Here is a 22,126-nt window from a genome sequence, read left to right as displayed (position 1 = left end):
CAATGCAGCCAAAATAAATAAATAAATAAATAAATAAAAATAAATAAAATGCTGTGAATTCAGAACACAAAGATAAAAAATTTATTTTATTGAAGTATAGTTGATTTACAATGTTGTGTTAATTTCTAGTACTATTTACTCTTGCTGGTCCATGAATATCCTCTTAAGACTTTATGTGCCATGGACAAGAATGACAGTCCCAGCTAGAAGGGGTTCCGGAAACAATTACTGGAAACTCCAGACAAGCTCTCTGGGTCCATGTGGCGAAACTGCGGTAGTCAGCTCCCTACTCAGGGTGACTGTTTCTGCCCATTATTTGAAGAGGTGTGGTGTGTTTGTCCTTTTGTTCCAATTATGTATGGCTTCCATTCACAAAGTCTTCACATGGTCCAAGATGGCTGTTAGATTTCCAGTCATTCTACTTACACTTGTATTTTTCTTAATGATTTATGCAATCTGGGTAAGTTAAGGAAATAAGTCCTTGTTTTGGGCATGTATGTTCTGCAAATATTTTTGCCAATTTATTATGTCTTTTGTTCTCAAATTGTTTTTCCAACATGAAGAGAATTCTGCAGATATCTTTTCTTCACTTGCTATTCTACAGTGGGTCAAGGAAAGCTTTCTAGAAAAAGTGACTTTAAATTTAAAACTCCAGTGATCCAGCAATCTCACTCCTGGGCATATTTCTGGAGAAAACTCTAACTCGAAAAGATACATGCACCCCAATGTTCACAGCAGCACTATTTACAATAGCCAAGACATGGAAGCAACCTAAATGTCCATTAACAGATGAATGGATGAAGAAGATGTGGTACAGATATACCATGGAATATTACTCAGCCATAGAAAGAATGAAATAATGCCATTTGCAGCAACACTGATGGACCTAGAGATTATTATTACTAAGTGAGGTGAGTCAGACAGAGAAAGACAAACATCATATGATATCACTTATATGTGGAATCTAAAATATGATACAAATGAACCTATTTATGAAACAGAAACAGACTCACAGACATAAAAAACTTATGGCTACCAAAGGGGAAAGGGGGTGGGGGAGGGACAAATTAGGAGTTTGGGATTAGCAGATACAAACTACTATATATAAAAGAGATAAACAACAAGGTCTTATTGTATAGCACAGGGAACTATATTCAATATCCTGTAATAAACTATAATGGAATAGAATAAGTATATATATATATATAAAATTGAATCACTTTGCTGCACACCTGAAACTAACACAACATTGTAAATTGACTATACTTCAATTAAAAACAACAACAACAACAACAACAACACCCAATTCCATGGGTGAGAAGCACAAGCCTGGTGAAGAGGCGGGGAAGAGTGGGGACATGTGCGCTCCTCTCTCTGTCATGGTCTTGCCTCTTCTTGCAGCACATCTGCTCCATGCACCTCTTGCTACTGACTTACCTCTCTGGCCATTTCTGATCACACACAGCTGGCTTGCTCTCGCTCCACTCTGGCTTCTATGGTCTGACTATTTGTCAACCACAGTTTCTGAGAAACTCCCTCAATCATGTTCTACATAAAGTGTATTTGACATAAATTACTACCATGACTGGGATGCAGGAAAATTAGTTATGATATCTCATTTGTTTTTTTGAGCGACTTGATCAAATTACTCACTTTCCCTATAAAATTCCTACACTGTCTGCAAGAGTAATTAAAGCATTATATGAAGTAATACAAGGCCACAATGCATTGGAAAAAAATTTTTTTTCTTCTTTTTGGCAGAGAGTTTTGAATCCCTTATCAATATCCACCCAATTCCTATGTGGAAATCCTAATGCCCAATGTGATAGTATTAGGAGGTGGGGCCTTTGAGAGGTGCTTAGTTCATGAGGGTGGGGTTAGTGCTCTTATAAAAGAGACCCCACAGAGCTCCCAAGACCCTTCTGCCACATGAGGACACAGTGAGAAGTCTGAGGCTTGGAAGAGGGTTCTCACCAGAACCTGAACATGCCGGCACCATGATCTTGGACTTCCAGCCTCCAGATTTGTGAGAGATAAATTTTTGTTGTTTATAGGCTCCCAGTCTGTGGTATTTTGTTACAGCAGGCTGAACAGACTAGGACTCTGACCTTGACTAGTCCTTTCAGTGTAGCCCCTCCTCCCCTTCAACTGGACTATCTCAAGGGTCTCAATTTTTTAGTCCAAAGTGAGAATTTCCTGGGCTTGCTCATCCAGTCACAGGTGGGCTGGGTAGGTGGTAGAGGTTCGATAATATGAAATAAGATGTTGGCACCTCCCCACTTTTAGCCGGACCCTCAGGTGGCAGGCCCCCACAAGGGGTGCTGTGTGGGCATATAATGACTGACGGTTATTGTTCAGTATGTGCCCACCTCCCAGTCCTGATGCCAATGAAGGGCTTCAAGAACACTCACACACTGACCAGCTGGCTCAAGGAAAGTTATGCTGTGGGACAAAATGGTTCCTAAAATCTCAGCGGCAAAGATTTTGTGCATGTGGCATGGCCAAGGCTAACTGGCTTCAGCTCTGTCACACGTCTTCTCACTCCAGGACCCAAGCTGAAGGACAGCCCTGATCCGAGACATGCTGCTCACCTGGCAGAAGGAAGAGAAAGATGGTGGAACCGTGTGATGAATCTTAGACTTATGTTTGGACATAGCATCTATTATATCTGTTCACAGTCCACTGGCCAAAAGAATTCCATGGCCAAGCCTGAGGGTCATGTGGAGGGAGAACAGTCCTTCCAGGGGAAGAGGCAGTAAGTATTTTGAACAAATAAACATTCTCACATAGTTGATCCCAGCCAGTAGTATCATCAGCCCCATTTTGCAGGTGAGAAAACTAAGGCTAAAAGAGGTAATGAGATCAAGGTCATAGATTAGAACTCAGCTCCCTCTGGCTTCAAAGTTGGTCTTTTCTACCATGCAGTTTCTTGAGAATTTTTCTCTTTTTACACTGTGTGGGTACTTGGGATTGTAATTTATTCAGGGCACAACCAACTCTCATCAGCTCCAGAAGCTTCTCCATGAAAACTTCTAGAGCTAACCCACCTTTGAAAGCTTCCTGGAAGGATATGGAGCTAGAAAGGGGTCAGGCTGGGAGAACGGTCCCCATGAAAGCCGACTCTATTTCATTTCGTAATTTTTAAACTGTTGAATTATTTATCTGCTTTATGGGTTTGTAGATGTGGATCACCTATCAATATTTTTTTGTTTTCTGGTGTGTGTGTGTTGGGGAGAGTGTGAGATCCTCAAAGCTACTTTCCAGGTAATTTTGGAAACTTCCAGATTGCATTGGATATTTATATGCACAAAAATGATGAGTGCAGTGGAGAAAGTGTAACCCATCTACTTCTGCGGAAGAGCAAAAACACAACTTTAGATTTAGAAACCCAGCTGCAGCTCCGTGTACCTTGGGGCGGGGGGTGGGTGGGTGGAGGGGGGGGCAGAAGTTACAGCCAATAGAATACCTCGCTCTGTTTGTAAGTATCTGTGATTTCTCCTGCCTTAAGTGCAGTCTTACCCATTTCGGAGCCTCTGGTTCCCAGGTGCTTCGTGCTGTCTGATAACACCAGGTAGGGTTGGATTTGCCAGGTTTACGTGTGTCCATCAGGGTGGGGATTAGGGTGAGGGCAGTGCGGCGCCTAGGACGCTCAATTTAAGGAGGCACTCGCAGGAACCCAAGTTCTCTTGCCTCCGGTCCCGGCCCTGGTGTCCACTATGCCATAACTCCGCTGGCTGAAAATGCCCCGGGAGAGCTTACCTGCTCTGCCCTCCCCTCCCAGACGCACAGGAGAGCCCGGAGAACCTCCCTGCCCTGTTTCTTGGCTCGGCCAGTGAGGTCGATGTCCAGGTGACCGTGTACGTGTGTCCGGGCCAGGCTCAGTGCGGAAGACGGAGAAGAGTGTGCGCGTAAGCCGGCGTTAGGCCGGGCGGGTCCATATCCGGGTGGACCCGGTGGGTGGGACCGCCCCTCCCTCCAGGTCCCGAGGTGGTTGGGGGGTGGGGAGTGACGCGCGGAGATTCCCTTTCGCACCTTCCCATCCGAGAGGGGGCGGCAGGGTGTGGATTCCGGGCGTGCCCACCCTGCGCATTGGCGCTGGGAGCGCCCCGAGCCCTGGGCCTGAGCGGCCGCGGGGACTGGAAAGCAGAGGAGGAGGAACCGGAGGAGGGCTTGCCGAACCGGCCACCCGCTCCGAACTTGCCGGGGAAACTAGTGCGGAGGGAGGGGCCGGGGCCCGGGCCGCGGCCGGAGGAGGGGCGGCCGCAGCTGCATCCAGCCCCGTTGGCTTCCTTCCCAGCTCTTCTTTGCCTCCTCCTCCTCTTCCTCCTGTATGAGTCAGGCGTTTCCCGGGGATTTGGAGCAGCCACGCGCGGCCCGGGTGCCCGGAGCTATAGCCGCCGCCGCGCCAGGAGCTCCAGCGCCGGGGTCGCCACTGCTGCGGGCACCCGCGTCCCAGGCGCGCGCGAACCATGGAGAGAGCGGCCCAGGGCGCAGACGGCGGCGGGGGCAGCAACAGCAGCAGCCGCAGCAGCAGCCGCGCCACCTCGGCGGGCTCCTCGCCCTCCTGCTCCCTAGCGGGCCGGGGGGTCTCCGGTCGGTCGGCGGCCGCCGGGCTCGGCGGCGGGGGCAGCCGCAGTAGCCCGGGCTCGGTGGCCGCTAGCCCGTGCGGTGGAAGCGGCCGGCGGAGGGAGCCGGCGCTCGAGGGCGTGCTCAGCAAATACACCAACCTCCTTCAGGGCTGGCAGAACAGGTAACGCGCCGACCGCCCGCCCCTCCCTGCGCGCCGCTTGTTGTGAGTGTGAGTGTGTGCGCGCGCGATCGGGCCGCCGGCGAGCCGGGGCCGCCTCGGCACCCGGGCCCTTCCCAGGTCCTCGCTCCCCTCGGCGCGCCGCCACCCCACCCCGGGATCGCATCGCAGTGGCGGGGAGGGAGGGAGAGCCCTGGTTCCTGCTGGGACTGGAGCGTCGGGCGGGCGAGCGCGCTGGTCTCCGGGCCCTGACTGCTAGCGGTTTCCCGTACTCCTGGAGAACGGCTGAGGACGGGAGGCAGAGGGGGCGTGCTTGACGCCTGGGTGAAAGAGCTAGTACATCTGATCCCATCACAGCAATTCTCCCCATATCATAGTTCATTTAAAACTTTGTCGTTTAAAGACACCACCACCACCAGAAACCAGCCACTTACCCTCGGCGGCTTCCGGCGCGCATGCTAGCCCCCTACCCAGTTGGTGGCCGGGAGCCTCCATGGAAGGAGTTTAGTTTTTTTTTTTTTTTTTGGTTTTGTTTGTTTTCCTTTGACACTCTCTCCCCTTCCGAAATGGCAGGTCGCTATTTAAATTATTATTATTATTTTTCCCCTTTAGGTGTTTTTTTGAAGTTCCCTGCTCACTCTACCCTCACAGTTGGGAAGCCTAGTTATGGACACGTGGAAGGATGGGTGTCAAGGGAAGGGGTCGCGGTGCTGTGTGGACTGAGTAGTGAGAATAGTGAGGAACACTTGAAAGGAGCAGATGGGGTACTGCTGCTGACATTTTTAAACTTTGTTTTTCAAAAGCAAGTCAAAGGAAAATACAAATATCCATGCAAGGAGAATGGGGCTTTTTGGAGAGGCTGTTGATGAGATCTTGTGTCTGGTCCTTAATAGCCCTTGGATATTAGGACTTGGGGTTCTTAAGGATGCTTCTGAGATTTGAATCACATCCTGGGAACTCCTGCTTCTCTCTGCTGGTTAGTAGAGTACTTGGTCCTCTCTCCCTTTGTAAGTTTCAGATTGTTTACGGCTGAAACAGCAGGCAGTTATTTACATGAAACTCAACTAAGAGGAAGAAGACTTCCTACGTATGGAACCTGAGTTGATATTATAGACAGAACTTTCACCGGGGTTTCCTTGGAGATCTGCTACTGTGTTCTTGGAAGTTGCACCTTAACTTTTGAATCCTTTTATTTCTTAAAATAGCCCCAGTGCCCAGAGCCTCTTGCCTCTCCCTTTTCCCCTTCAATTCTTGGAGAGCTGAAAGGATGGGTGGAGTGCCGAGAGGAGACAGATGAGAGGACTGAATCTGATTTCAGTTCCTGGTAATTGCGTTGTTAATGGCACCTCACCATGCCTTGCTGGTGATAGCATTTGGTTTGTGTGTTGGACAGTCACCTTTAATGCTTTTTTTCCCAAGTAGCTTATGAGGCCAACAGAGCTTTTACCCTGGATTACTGTTATTTCACTTGGGGATGGCATTTTACCTGCAATGTATATTAAAGGATTTGTTCTTTGGAGTGGATTTAGGGGGAATTGGAGTAACTCATGCTTTTGTGTATCTAAATCTACTGGAGTATTTAGGTTGAAGCCCAGATTGAGAAGAGGCAAAATTTATAATAATGATAATAACAACAACAACAACAACAACATGTACTTGATTGCAGCCTACACAGGTGAAATGTACTGTGTGTGCTGCTGAGGTCTCATCTTTATTGAGTTTGTTTACTGTGGTTTATAGCTGCCTGCCAGTGTTTGTTCTCATCATAGTAGATGCACCGGTTTTGAAGTCTACCACTGACTCCAAAAGCATTGTCCCTTTCTAATGGTTAATGTCTCAGTGTCAGGTTTTGTTTCCCACATCTGTGGCCAAGGGTCCATTTAGTGATCCGGAGAAAATCTGTGATGGCTGTGACTGCATACTTTCTTCTCAAGGGGTCTTAAAGGAAGATCTGGGTCAGTGAAAAGGAAGAGGGAGGAGGACAAAGACAGAAACTTTGAGAATATATTCATTTGTCCATTTAATTATTCAGAGGCACCATTCCAGCTACTCTGGAGCTACTCCAGTGTTTAAAACACATGGGCAGGGCTTCCCTGGTGGCGCAGTGGTTGGGAGTCCTCCTGCCGATGCAGGGGACACGGGTTCGTGCCCCGGTCCGGGAAGATCCCACATGCCGCGGAGCGGCTAGGCCCGTGAGCCATGGCCGCTGAGCCTGCGCGTCCGGAGCCTGTGCTCTGCAACGGGAGAGGCCGCGACAGTGAGGGGCCCAGGTACAGCAAAAACAAACAAACAAACAAACAAAAACACATGGGCATCTTCTCATCAAGTAGTGGAGGGGTCGCAGGATTCAGAAGTGGAAGGAGCCCACCCTTCCCCAGTCCAGGGAATTGCCTTGGTGCAAGTAGGTGGGCTGGGTCAAGCTCCCTGCATTTGGGGGGCCTCATGGTGTGTTCCTTTGCAGTTCTTTTCAAATTGCCTGCAGTTAATGAGAAGTCTCCAGCCTCGTAGTGAGTGTTCCCAGGCTGCCATGCTGTTGATAACATCCTCCACCGGCTCCTAGGTCTTCACACCAGTCAACCCCTAGTCACCACTTTACTCTGGTGTCTGCTTGCATGTCCTCAAGTTGCTGTAAAGCTTATATTTTACCATTCAGTATCATATTCTGCCTTAACTTATTTGTAGCATTCTCATCCTCATCCCCATGCCCTGAAGAAGGTGGTGTGGCCAGAACACAAAATAAATGACATAAACAGAGGTGACGGGAGGGAAAACTACACAGGTGGGACATGCTCAGGAGAGCATGTCCAGGACAGTTGGCTCTCTCATTGTCTGAGAAAGTCTGAAGTAATCAGAGCCGGGGCAAGTGGGGAGGGGAGGGGAGGGAATACCCATTAAGGAGTTTCTATAATCCATTATTATAGTTCTTTAAAGAAAATATTTCAGACATTACAGCATGGTAAAGATTTGTAAGATGGCATTAAAGAGTAAATGCCTCTAAACAAATGAATACAATTTCAGAAAGAGGTAGGTGCTACAAATATTAAAATATATATTTAGGGAATTCCCTGGTGGTCCAGTGGTTAGGACTCTGTGATTCCACTGCGGGGGGCCTGAGTTCAATCCCAGTTTGGGGAACTAGGATCCCACAAGCTGCACGGCCGGAAAAAAAAAAAAAAAAGGAACCAGCTTCTAATTCTTTTTCAGGTGATTGGTGGGGTTGTGAGAACTCAGTAAAACACTGAAAAGCAAATCTTGAATGGATTAAGGAAGATGAGTGTTGGCAAAAGAAAACCTCAGGCCACCAATGGACATTTATTTGGAAAGTTAGAGCAGTGTCCTGACATCAGCATTTAGCACACCTGTTACCTTGGGCCAGTTCCCTAATTGCACTGGGATTCCGTTTTCCCATCTGTTAAATGTCGAAGATGGTGTTACCCCTATGCTTCTCATTAGTTCAGTGTGGGGATTAAATGAAGACACCGGTGTATAAGGGCCTGAGAATAGTTCAGGATCCTGGGAAGTGGGAGCTATTATTGGATCTTCAGTTTGCCCCATGGTAAATGGACCCTTTCTGGTCCATAAAATTCTTGGTCTGTTTTTTGAATGCTGGGATGACTCTGGGACTCCATTAACGTAATTATCCTAGAGTTCTCTGAGAGGAGAGAGATCATTTAAAACTTGGAACCAGACATTTACATCTCTGTGGGAAGTGACTTACTCCCTCTTCCAGCCTCCAATCCCCATCTCCCTTCCTTGCTTTTCCTCCTAAACACTTAACCGCCAGCTGACATGCTCCGCATTTTACTCTTTTGTCTTTCTGCACTAGGTGTTAGCTCCCTGAGGACAGAGAATAATTTCACCTGTCTTGTTCACTGCTATATTGCCAGTGCCTAGAACAGGGTGTGGCATATAATAAAGGCTCAGCAAGTATTACTGAATGAGTAAGCAAAGGAATGCATGACAGAGAAGAAATCAAACCAGGACTTAGTTCTGTTTTGGCCAGTGTTTGCTACTGTTATAATTCTTAGTTCTCTACCTGCTCATAGCCTTGTCCTTGAGTTAGTATGTTTATCATTTGCCCTGCTGTCTGCAACCATCAGTCTTTGTCTTCTGGCTCAGCAGACATGCTCACCCTGACTTCACACCCACCACAACCCACCCAGGGTGGACCTTTAGGGACTAGATTTCCAGGGCTTGCTTTTGTCTTGATCTGCGTTAACATACTTTGAGAAGGTAGTGTTTAGCCTCCAGCCGTGATTTCCCAGGATTTTGGGGCCACCTGGCCCATTTAGCAAAGCCAGTAGGGGCATATATTAACTTTAAAAATCATACTGCATTAAAATGAATGGTTTTTGGGTATTCCAGTAGTTTTAGAGGTAATTGGTGGTGATACTAGGGTTGAAAATCACTGCTCTGGTTTAACGTTCTTGCCTCTGTGTACTTTGGAAGGATTTGCACATCTTGCTCTCCGGGTTGTCAGATTGTTCTGAGGCTGCACTCAAATAGTTTAGGGACACTAGATCGTTTCATTGACAATAATAATAAAGGGGCGGTTGCTTAGGTTACAAAACTGCATATTACATGTAATATATGTAATATACACAATATATGTAATATATTATATATGTTATAACCTGCTGTGTGTTAATCACTCCCTGCAGGATCCTCTCTCCCCCACCTTTTAATTATTTTATTATTATTATTTTTAAATTTATTTATCTATTTGGTTGCACCAGGTCTTAGTTGCAGCAGGTGGGCTCCTTAGTTGTGGCAGGCGGGCTCCTTCGTTGCGGCAGGCGGGCTCCTTAGTTGTGGCAGGCAGGCTCCTTAGTTGCAGCACGTGGGCTCCTTGTTTGTGGCATGCAAACTCTTAGTTACGGCATGCATTTGTGATCTAGTTCCCTGACCAGGGATCGAACCCGGGCCCCCTGCATTGGGAGCATGGAGTCTTAACCACGGCACCACCAGGGAAGTCCCCTCCCCCACCTTTTATTTCTTTTTTAAAAAATTTATTTATTTATTTGTTCTTTTATTTTTGGTTGTGTTGGGTCTTCCTTGCTACGCGCAGGCTTTCTCTAGTTGCGGTGAGCAGGGGCTACTCTTTGTTGTGGTGTGCAGGCTTCTCATTGTCATGGCTTCTCTTGCTGCAGAGCACGGGCTCTAGGCCTGCTGGCTTCAGTAGTTGTGGCACGTGGGCTCAGCAGTTGTGTGGTCTCTAGAGTGAAGGCTCAGTAGTTGTGGCGCATGGGTTTAGTTGCCCCACGGCATGTGGGATCTTCCTGGGCCAGGGCTCAAACCTGTGTCCCTTGCATTGGCAGGTGGATTCTTAACCACTGTGCCACCAGGGGAGCTCTCCCCAGCTTTTAAAACGTACATGTATTTGAGGAGATTTACACCAAATGGTTACCACAGTTTTCCTTGGTTGGTGGGATTGTGGGTGATTTTTATTTTCTTCTCTTCTCTTTTTTCCATTATTTTTTCCCCCTAAGGTGAACTTGCATCCATTTTGCGGTTCGAAAACGTTATTGAGAAAAAGGAAAGCTGCCCACACCTTTTCACACAATCTCTGAATAACTGAGTTTTTGAGGGTAAATTTGAAGTCTAACATACATTCAGAAAAGTACACAACTCATAAGCGTACATAATTCAATGAATTTTCGTACACAGAGCACACCCAGATCAAGAAAGAACAGCCCCCAACCCCATCCCTTGCAGTCATCCCCTCAACCCCCGCCCCGGAGGGCTCCACTATTCTGTTTTCTAGTACCGTAGATTAGTTAGGCCTTTTTTTGAATTTCATATCATACAGGATGTGATCTTCTGTATCTGACTTCTTTTTCTTAACATTATGTTTGAGAGCCCCATCCATGTTGTGGTCTGTTTATTTCCACTACTGTTTGGTGTTCCATTGTGTGAATATACTAAATATGTTTATACCTATTACAGATGCAGATAGACATTTGAGTTCTTCCCAGTTTTCGGCCCATATGAATAGTTTTGGGAAATAATATGTATGCCTGTCTGTGGGTGGATACCTAGGAGTGGAGATAATGCAAATGTCCTCCTTATGAGATATTGCCAGAGAGTTTTGCAGAGTTGTTGTGTCTGTTAATACTCCACCAGAAATGTGTGAGTTCCAGCTGTTCCACAGACTCTTGCACACTTGACATCGTCTGTTGTTTTCATCGTAGCCAATCTGGTGGGTGTGTGGTGGTATTTCATTGTGTGGTTTTGATTTGCCTTCCCTGAAGACTAATGAAGTTTAGCGTCTTTTCATGTATCTATTGGCCATTTGGATGTCATGTTTTGTAAGGTGCTATTTAAGTCCTTTGTCTATTTATATATTGGGGTATCTGCCTTTTTCGTATTGACTTGTAAAAGTTCTTTTCTGCATACAAGTTAATTGATGGGTCTGTGTACACACGCCCACAGGCAGTGCATATTAGAGAAGGCAGCTGTCTTCTTTCACTCTGTGGTTTGCCAGTTCATCTCTTACTAGTGTCTTGGTAAACATAAAATCTTAATTTTAATGTCACATTTTCAGTGTTTTCCCTTTATGTTTGGTTCTTTTTGAGTCCTGTTTAGGAAATCTTTGCCTAACCCATGGTAATGAGATGTTCTCTGATGTTTTCTTTCAAGAGAAAAAAACCCTTTTATTAATTTGAAATTAATAAATTAATTTCTTAGGAGTTTGAGTTGATACTGGGGGAATGTAGACTGCTGGCAGAAGCAGTACAGCTTTAAGGCTTCCAGTCTGTATTAGTTTTCTTATGGCTGTTATGAAAAATGACCACAAACTTGGTAGCTTTAAACAACAGGAAGTTATTTTCTCATAATTCTGGAGGCCCAAGTCTGAAATCAGGTTCACTGGGTTGAAATCAAGGTGTTGGCAGGACCATGCTCCCACCGGATACTCTAAGGGAAAATTGCTTCTTGCTTCCTCCAGCTTCTGGTGGCTGCCTGCGTTCCTTGGCTCGTAACCGCATCACTCCAGTTTCTGCCTGTCTTCTTGTTGCCTTCTCCTCTGTGTGTGTCACATCTCCCTCTGCTTCCCTGTTAGAAGGACTCCTATGAATGCATTTAGGGCCCACCTAGATAACCCCTCCATTTCAAGATCCTGAATTTTATCAATCTGCCATATGCCAAAAGCTTGGCTGTGTAAGGTAACAGTCACAGGTTCTAGGGATTAGGATGTGGACATCTTGGTGGTGGGGGTTATTGCATCCCGACAGTCATAATTCTAAGGTGGTTCTTTAGCTCACCAGCTCCCTTCCCCATCCACCTTTCCTGCCTTCCACCAGTTGCCATGGTGACAGCCATCTCTCCCATGGAAGGGTGCAGGTTGCTGTCATGACTATAATGGACTTGTTAGGAAGCATTGATGGGCTCATTCATCTTTGTTTGCCAGACAGACCCCTTGGGCAAATATTAGGTAGGTAATATTGTGAGGGAAATTGTTTCTAATGCCTGTGAGTAAACCTAATTTACTTTAATGGGCAAATTGGGGTTTCTTTGGGGTTTCTTTAAGTTCTACTGAGCAGTTAGTTTTGGAAGGAATCATGATAATCTGTTTTCCATTTTATCATCAGAATGACTCCTTAGTCCAAGGACTTCTTTTTAAAGTTATAATTAACATACAATACACAGGTCTTAGGTGTTCTGTTTGAATTTTGATACTTGTTTATACCATGTAACCACCGCTCCAAAAGGTACAGAACGTTTCCACCCCCAGGAAGTTTCCTTGTGCTTCTTTCCAGTCCATTCCCCTTTCCCTGCAATCTGTTTCTGATTTTTATCACCATGAATTTGTTTTGTCTCCTTGGGTTTCATGTAGTTAGAACCATACAGTATATCCTTTTCGTAGTCTGGTTTGTTTAGTTCAGAAAGATGTTCTGAGATGCGTCCACATTGCCGCCCCTATCGGTAGTTTATACTGGGTTTCTTTCTGTTGTTGAGTCATAGTGCATTTGTGGATATACCACAGTTTGTTTATTGATATACCTGTAGGTGGACGTTTGGGTGGTTTCCAGTTTTTGGCTATGACAAATAAAGCTGCTGTTTGTGTACAAGTCTGTGGACATAAGCTTTATTTCTCTTGGCTCAACACTGGGGTTGGAATTGTAGGGTCCTAGGAGAGGTGCATGTAGAAACTGTTAGAGTGGCTGGACCGTTTCTCACTGCTCACCATCAGTGTGTAAATGAGTGCATTGCTTCCCATCCCGGCCACCTTCTGTGTTGCCACCTGGGGAGCTTTTGGAAGCTGGGACTGCCTCCTTCTGGAATCGCCTTGCTTCTGAGGGGACAGCCTGCAGGAGCACAGGCTGGTGACGTGCTTAGACCCCCTTGCTGGTCCAGCTTTGCCTCGTTTTTGCTGCAGGACCTTTACAAGTCATTTACCTCTTTGGACCCTGGTTTCCTCATCTGTGCATGAGGCCAGCCTCGTAGCGTTGCTGTGAGCTCCTGCATGCATCGGGCCTGGCACAGTGCCTAGCATGCAGTAGTTTGTTTGCTGGGTGTCTGGTATTTTAAACAGACCAGTGGGGGACTTCGTGGAACCTGAGGGTGAGTTGGTGGTCATTGTTGACCCAGCCGTAGCCAGTATGCAGCTGTTTCTCAGCCCTTCCTCCCCCACTCAGGGCCCCAGGTGACAAATGGTTTGATTTGTGTAGCGGATGCTGGTCTCCATTGGCTGCCTAGCCTCTGGCCTGGCAGGGTGTGCTCCAGCGGACAGCTGTTTGAGAACCCTGGGAGGAAAGGAGAGATGAGGGCCTTTGTGTCCTAAAAGCAGGATTGAGATGATTGTGCCAGAAGTATGGGAGGTGTTTTGCTCATTTCCTCTGGGCGGCTCCTGATGGGATTTCGGGCCTGGCCAAGACAGAATTAGAAAGAAAACCATCCAGAATTTGGTTTTGATAACCCAGACTCGATTGGATATGGTCACAGCCCAGAAAGAAAGTGCTGTATTTGTGCCTTGTGTAATGTTATGAAGAATAATGATACAGGGCTTCCCTGGTGGCACAGTGGTTAAGAATCCACCTGCCAGTGCAGGAGACATGGGTCGAGCCCTGCTCTGGGAAGATCTCACATGCCGCAGAGCAACTAAGCCTGTGCGCCACAACTACTGAGCCTGTGCTCTAGAGCCTGCAAGCCACAACTACTGAGCCCACGTGCCACAACTGCTGAAGCCCGCGCACGCCTAGAGCCCATGCTCCGAGACAAGAGAAGCCACTGCAGTGAGAAGCCTGCGCACTGTAACAAAGAGTAGCCCCCGTTGGCCAACTAGAGAAAGCCCTCGCATGGCAACGAAGACCCAACGCAGCCATAAAAAAAAAAATAATAATAATAATAACAATACAATCAGGAAATGTGGTCCACAAGCCTGTTCTTTGAAGGTCGGAGAAGGCATTTGAGCCGTGAATAACTTTTTCACATTGTGCGGTAGTTTTTAAAGGACTATTTCTGTTTCTATGTGGTTTGGTCCCTTTCTAGAAATATTTTGATGAAAATGTAACAAGTCGAAAGGCGACCGACCTCAGTTTTTAGTAACTCTTTTCCAGGATGTGTTGTGTTTATCTGCAGTGCTGGTCATGTGGCCGGTGAGCCACGAGCAGATATTGGGGACCACCAAGGAAGCCGTGGGATTCAGGTTCTCCCGAGTGTGCGTGGGGCTGGGGCTTTCTGTGAGCCCCTTGTTCTGGGGGAATTAAGTAGATTAGGCAACAGGTACGTCGCTGCAATGGTCACTCCGTCACTACTGTGATGGGTTGTGAACAGTTCAGGGAACGCCACCACGGTGGTTTTTCTGGCCCCTTTGGTTGTTCAGTTGGGAGAGTTTCCAAGCCCTGCATGAGTTGGCAGCATCAGCCCCCAAACACACTGCTCTCTGTGTAATTAGGCCTGTTGGATGTTCACACCCCGTGTACTTGTTGAGCACCTTTTATGTGTATACCAAATGCCGTGCAGTATTTCTGGAGAAAACTCTAGTTCAAAAAGATACATGCACCCCAGTGTTCATTACAGCACTAGATGTGGAAGCAACCTAAGTGTCCATTGACAGATAAATGGATAAAAAAGATGTGGTACACACACACACACACACACACACACACACACAATATGGAATATTACTCAGCCCTAAGAAAGAGCGAAATAATGCCATTTGCAGCAACATGGATCGACATAGAGATGATCCTACTAAGTGAAGCAAGTCAGAGAAAGACAAATGTATGGTATCACATGTGGAGTCTAAAAATTGATACAAATGGGCTTATTTACAAAATTGAATATACTCACAGACATAGAAGACAAACTTATGGTTACCAAAGAGAATAGGGGATGGGGGAGGGATAAATTAGGAGTTTGAGATAAACAGATACAGACTATTGAATATTATATATAAAATAGATAAACAATGAGGTCCTGCTCTATAACACAGGGAACTATATTCAATATTCTGTAATAAACCATAATAAAAAAGGATATGAAAATGAATATGTACATGTATAACTGAATCACTTTGCTGTACACCAGAAACTAATACAACATTGTAAATCAACTATACTTCAATTAAAAACAAATAAACAAATGCCCTGAGAGATGTGGGGGTCAGAAGAACACAGTGCAGGCCCTGCCTTATGGAGCTGACAGCCTGAAACGGGGGTGGCCGACTTTTCCTATAAGGGGTCAGACAGTTAATATCTGGCTCTGTGGGCTCTGTGGTCTCCATGGCAACTCCTCAACTCTCCCATTGTAAACAACTGGGTGTGTCTGTTCCAGTAAAACTTCATCTACAGAAACAGGTGGTGGGCTGGATTTAGCCTGTGGGCTGTGGTTTGACCATCCCTGGTCTGAAATGACATGCAGACCCCTCAGTCAGGGAGTCAAGGCAGCCTCATGTGGTGGCAAAGGGTATGGATTCTGCAGTCCAACAGCCTGTGCTTGCATCCTGGCTCTGCTGTTTACAACCTGTGTGGCCGTGGACCATCTAGTTTACCTCTCTGTGCCTCGGTTTCTTCATCTGTAGAATGGGGGTGTTATAGTGTCTGTGTCATAGGGTTGTTGGGATCAGCTTCAAAGCTGTGTGTAAAGGGCTTAGAACAGGGCGTGGCCCATAGAAAGCACTTATGATACAGGGTGGGGTGGTGTGGGGGGGGTGATGCTACCTGAGAGGAAGCACCTGGGGAGAGCCCTACGTGGTGGGGATAGAGGGGAAGTGGCAGGTGAGGGGAGACCTAGGATGTCTAGGGGGTTCATTGTGTAGCCCAGGGCTTGGGGAGAGCTTCCCTGGTAGAAGCTCTGTGAGTACAAAGGTTGGGAGGCATGGAAGGAGCGAGATAGTTTGGTATGGCTGGAATGCAGGTGGTACACGGGCTGTGGCCAGAGACTAGCCAGTAAAAGAGAGACCAGGCTGGAAAAGCCTGTTTCCCGAAGGACATCGCAAGCCGTGGAGACCACAAGTCATACAATGTCAGCACTGCCAGAGGGGAAGGGATACATTTGTGGGCCCAGGGAGTGTCGGACACTTTACATTTACAATTTAATCCTTAACATGGGATGAGAGGTGTTGCAGATTTATCCAGTCTCCCCTTCTTCTATAGTCATAGAACCCCAGTTTTAATCTGGATGTGTGCTTTGTCCTAGATAAAACTATATTTGCACCCCTCATTCCCCCCTCACAGCTAGGGATGGCCATGCGATTGTATTCTGGTTACAAGCAGAGGGGTCACATAGTAGTTTCCTGGAACCTTCTTTGTACCTTTCCCCTTTTTTCCTTATTGGAATGTAGACATGTGGCCGAAACTGGAATACAGACATGATGGCTGGAATTCCAGCAGTCGTCTTTTTTTTTTTTTCATAGATACCTGGAGTCATGGCAGATCCTCCATTTTTTAAAATATTCATTTTATTTATTTGGTTGCACTGGGTCTTAGTTGCGGCAGGCACACTCCTTAGTTGCAGCATGTGTGGTCCTTTGTTGTGGCAGGTGGGCTCGTTAGTCGCGGCATGTATGTGGGATCTAGTTCCCTGACCAGGGATTGAACCTGGGCCCCCTGCATTGGGAGCACGGAGTCTTACCCACTGGACCACCAGGGAAGTCCCCCAGCAGTCGTCTTGAGTCTTTAGGTGACTGGGATGAAGGCTATCAAGGCAGAAGATGCCTCTGATGACTTTGTTGATCTGAGCCACCTCACAAATCCTGGGTTGCCATCTTCTGGACTTTTCTGTGATTGGGGGAATAAGCTTTTTTTTTAAGTCACTATTCGCAGCCAAATCTAACCCTAACTGATGCAGGTGGAATCTCTGTTTTACAGATGAAGAAACTGAGGCATAGAGTGACCTAAGTTGCCCAATTAGTCAGGTGTGGAGCCAGGATCTGTCTGACTCTGGAGCGTGTTTTCTTTCCATTACCCTGGAAGGAACTTGGAGATCTTCTACCTGCTCATTTTATAGATGAGATCACTGAGGGCTTTGCCTCAGGGTAAGCCAGCAGTTCATTCCACTGCAAGGTAATCATTGCTCTGTTTTATCCCTCAGTCACTCTCTCTTCAGCCCTGGCCTTCCCCAACAAGGGCCCCTGTGTTGTAATTAGTGATTTTGTAGCCTTCCCCTGGGCAGAATTTCCTTCTGTGGGTAGTTGATGTCTGGTGGGTTTTCCCTGGTCAGAAACAGGCACTGTTTTTGGGCTGTATGTTTAGAGCTTTCACAGCCTTGCCACTTGCCTCCTGTAGTTCTTAGTCATATCTTTTCTTACTGTACTGTCCTGTCTTCACTCGGGCTCCAAGGGCTGGCTGAGGGGCCCTGTGACTCTTTGGAAGTACTGACAGATGAATCTTGATTGACATGGAGAACTCCCAGGTCATGAAGCTCAGAGTGTGGACTTTGGCTAAAATGGGGTCACATGTTTTGAATCCATTTTGCTGTTGGGATTCTCGTGTAGCTGAGTTCCACCCTATTACTAATACCTTAAAAATGGGCCTCCCGACCCCTTTGGCTAACCGCTCAGCACAGAGCTTTTCTGTGTGCCTGTTCCAGCTGACTCATTTCATGTATTGGTCCCAAAAAGTGGAACAGGACAAAAGGTAACTTGTGTTGCTAGTGCTGTTGAGAGAGCATTGTTGCATACTTATTATATATGTGGCATTTCATATTTTGTCACTTTCTGTACTAGCAACAATCTTGGCGGTCATTTTTATTCGCCTGGCTAATGTATGCCTTTTTCTTTTTGTGAGGTCTCCATTTGATACCTTGCCCCGAAGTGCATTGTAACACTACTGTAGTCACTTAGTTAATCTGGAGTTTCCTGTAACTGAATTTTTTTTTTGTTAAACGTCAGTTTTTGTGATTCCTTTGGGGTGAGCTGAAATTCAGGAAAAGAATATTAAAAGCCAAAACTCTATATATTTTTCCTCACATTGAATAACAAGATAGGACTGACATAAAGATACTTTAGAAAATCTTTGTGTCAAAGAAATAGGACTAAACTTGTGAAATCAAGTTTAAGTCTGGGCGAAGTCATTTTTTGAACAAAAGCAAAGCATAACCTAACTTGGAAGAGACTAAATCGCAGTTATCCGTGTCATGGAATTGTCTGAATTTCTGTTTATCTAAAGGCTTGCTTCCTTTTCCTTTCCAGCATTGTAGCAGTTATTGGTATTTTTAGTGTTTTTTGTTTTGTTTCAGTCTTTATTTTTGCTTTCTTAGTTTGAAACTGTAAATTCCCTTTTAACACTTCAAAATATACATTTTGTAACAACCAAATATAACTTGTGATTTGATTTTTTTCTGTAAATGACATTGACAGCATGCAGTCTATAACTAACAGTACTGTATCCATGTTTATTTGATTTTAATATTTGTACACTGAAGTATATAGGGGTAAAGGGGCATTATTTTGGCAACTTACTCTCATGTGGTTCAGGAAAAATGTGTGTGTATATGTAGAGAAAACGAGAGAAAACGATAAAGCAACTGTGGTGAAATGTTAATAGTTCTTTAGTAATAAATAGTTCTTTGTATCTTTGTAACTTCTCTGTAAATTTGGAATTTTGTTAAAAAGTTAGCAAAAATTTGTTTGGCTTATTTTTTAAAAAGGCTGTGGGACATGTAGTATATACTTCCTGGCCCAATGTAGTATGTATCTAATAAAAATTACCCAGTTTGCCTTAACCTCTAATCTTCTCAAGTGGCCACTGAGGCAGCCATCCTGCCTACGTCATCCACTCTGGTTTGGAAGATGCCCCAGGTGTGGTAAAATGATTCTTAGACAATTGCGGACATTAGCTGTAGTGAAACTGGTGGGAATTGTTAGTGCCTGGGAGCAACTGTCCATTAAACTAGGTAATGCCACCATATTTGCAGCTTATGGAAAGACCATTCAACCAAAGGCTTGGAGATTTGTGTTTTTATCCCTTCCCTGTCTAGTTGTTTCATTTTATATGGATGTCAAACGGTTTTTTTTTTTCATCTGTAAATGAGATGAAGTGAGAAGCATATTGCTTGACTGCAACATAGGAAAATTAGAATGAATTATCATTTATAATCACTTTTAAACCTACAACTTATAAATTCTGTTATCTAGAATTATGGTGATGCTTGTTTTAAAATTACCTGTGAAATATTTGTTGAATAAAGAAGGCAATGGGGGAGCTTCCCTGGTGGCACAGTGGTTAAGAATCCGCCTGCCAATGCAGGGGACACGGGTTCAATCTCTGGTCCGGGAAGATCCCATATGCCGTGGAGCAACTAAGCCCGTGCGCCACAACTGCTGAGCCTGTGCTCTAGAGCCCGTGAGCCACAACTACAGAGCCCGCGTGCCACAACTACTGAAGCCTGAGTGCCTAGAGCCCATGCTCCACAATGAGAGAAGCCACCGCAATGAGAAGCCTGTGTACCGCAAAGAAGAGTAGCCCCTGCTCGCTGCAACTAAAGAAAGCCCGTGCACAGCAACGAAGACCCAACACAGCCAAACATAAATAAAATAAATAAATTTATTTTTTTAAAAAAGGGCAAAGGGGGCCTCCCTGGTGGCGCAAGTGGTTGAGAGTCCGCCTGCCGATGCAGGGGATACGGGTTCGTGCCCCGGTCTGGGAGGATCCCATATGCCGCGGAGCGGCTGGGCCCGTGAGCCATGGCCACTGAGCCTGCGCGTCCGGAACCTGCGCGTCCGGAGCCTGTGCTCCGCAACGGGGGAGGCCACAACAGTGAGAGGCCCGCATACCGCAAAAAAAAAAAAAAAAAAAAAAAAGGGCAAAGGGAATGTGTCTTGGGAGTTTTGTGTGACAGTGGGCCAGCTTCTGGGAGCAGGTCTGGACATGTCTGGTGGCCTTGACTACAGGACTGTAGATGAAGACTTTGGACAGGAAGTGGTTCAGATATTTTCTCCCATTCCTTTGGCTGCCTTTCCACTCTGTTGATTGTGTCCTTTGATGCACAAAAGCTTTAAAATTGGATGTTGTCCCATTTGTCTGTTTTTTCTTTTGTTGCCTATGCTTTTGGTGTCATATTCAAGAAATCATTGCCAAGTCCAATGTCATGAAGCTTTTCTCCTATGTCGTCTTCTGGAGTTTTATAGTTTTAGGTCTTATGTTTAGATACTTAATCTAATTTTGAGTTAATTTTTGCATATAGTGTAAGATATGGGCCTAGCTTCATTCTTTTGCATGTGGATATCAAATTTTCCCAACACCATTTGTTGAAGAGACTCTCCTTTTCCTACTGAGTAATTTTGACACCTTTGTTAAAGATCATATGATCATATACAGAACAATATACTGTGGCTCTCTGTTCTACTTCATTGATCCACTTTCTTTGGGCTAGCACCACACTGTTTTGATTACTATAGCTTTGTAATATGTTTTGAAATCAGATGTGCGAGTCCTTCAACTTTGTTTTTCTTTTTCAAAATTATTTGGCTATTCAGGGTCCCTTGAGAGTCCATATGAATTTTAGGATGAATTTTCTGTTTCTGCAAAAACTGCCACTGAGATTTTGCTAGGGATTGCACTGAATCTGTAGATCCCTTTGGGTAGTATGGACATCTTTTTTATTTATTTTTTATTTTTTGATTGTGCTGCGTGTTAGTTGCAGCACGTGGGATCTTCATTGAGGCATGCAGGATCTTTCGTTGCAGTGCAGGTGTGTGGGCTTCAGTAGTTGTGACATGCGGGCTCAGTAGTTGTGGCTCATGGGCTCTAGAGCACAGGCTCAGTAGTTGTGGCACATGGGCTTAGTTGCTCCACAGCATGTGAGATCCTCCCCGACCAGAGCTTGAACCTGTGTCCCCTGCATTGGCAGGTGGATTCCTAACCACTGTGCTGTGAGGGAAGCCCTAGGGGTTTCTTTATTTAGGAAATATTTATTTATTTTTTGGCTGTGTTGGGTCTTAGTTGTGGCACACAGGATCTTTCGTAGTGGCGCGCGGGCTTTTCATTGCAGTGCGCAGGCTTCTCTCTAGTTGTGGTGCATGGGCTCATTAGTTGTGGTGCATGGGCTCTCTAGTTGTGGTGTGCCAGCTCAGTAGTTGCAGTGCTTGGGCTCCAGAGTGCGTGGGTTCTGTAGCTATGGCACACGGGCTCAGTTGCCCTGTGGCATGTGGGATCTTAGTTCCCCGACCAGGGATTGAACTGGCGTCCCCTGCATTGTAAGGTGGATTCTTAACCACTGGACCACCAAGGAAGTCCCTCTTTAGGGGTTTCTATACATGTCATTTGCAGAGATAATTTTATTTCTTCCATTCCAGTTTGGATGCCTTTTATTTCTTTTTCTTGCCTAATAGCTCTGGCTAGGACTTCTAATACTATGTTGAATAGAAATGGTGAGAGTGGGCATCCTTGCTTTGTTCCTGATCTTAGAGGAAAAGCTTTCTGTCTTTGCCATTGAGTATGATGTTAGCTGTGGACTTTTCATAAATGGCCTTTATTTTGCTGAGGTAGCTTCCTTCTATTCCCAGTTTGTTGAGTGTTTTTTATTTTGAAAGTGTCTGCTACCTGCTTTTGTAAATAAAGTGTTATTGAAACACAGTCATGCCCATTTGTTTACATATTGCCTATGTCTGTTTTCACTCTACAGTGACAAAGTTGAATAGTTGCTGCAGAGACCTTGAGGCCAGCAAAGACTGAAATGGTTACTGTCTGGCCCTTTACTGATTGCTGCTTTCAACTATTAATGTGGTAGGTTACACTGATTGCTTTTTGAATTTTGAAGCAGCCTTGCTATCCTGGGATAAACCTCACTTGGTTATGGTATATTATTCTTTATTTATGTTGCTGGATGCAATTTGCTAATATTTTGTTAAGGACTCTTGCATCTATGTTTATGAAAGATATTTGTTTGTAGTTTTCTAATACCGTCTTTGTCTGGTTTTGGTATCAGGGTAATGCT

General features: G+C 45.6%; 1 protein-coding gene across 2 annotated transcripts in view; it reads left to right on the top strand.

Annotated features, from left to right (window-relative positions):
* The first annotated feature begins 4,012 nt into the window (after positions 1-4,012).
* The window catches only part of OSBPL10 (oxysterol binding protein like 10), a 294,376-nt gene continuing 276,262 nt past the window's right edge, over positions 4,013-22,126 (top strand). The window contains exons 1-2 of one of the 2 annotated variants that reach the window (XM_060109531.1): positions 4,669-4,750; positions 21,815-21,915. In XM_060109531.1, coding sequence (XP_059965514.1) covers positions 21,866-21,915 — 50 coding nt within the window. In that variant the 5' untranslated portion in view covers positions 4,669-4,750; positions 21,815-21,865. Of the gene's footprint in view, positions 4,751-21,814; positions 21,916-22,126 lie in introns of both variants that reach the window. The other variant, XM_060109530.1, reaches the window with a different exon arrangement.

The sequence above is a fragment of the Mesoplodon densirostris genome, chromosome 10 (assembly GCF_025265405.1).
Source record: "Mesoplodon densirostris isolate mMesDen1 chromosome 10, mMesDen1 primary haplotype, whole genome shotgun sequence".
Lineage (NCBI taxonomy): Eukaryota > Metazoa > Chordata > Mammalia > Artiodactyla > Ziphiidae > Mesoplodon > Mesoplodon densirostris.
The sequence above is the reverse complement of the archived record's forward strand: the minus strand, read 5'-3'. Positions and strand labels throughout refer to the sequence as shown.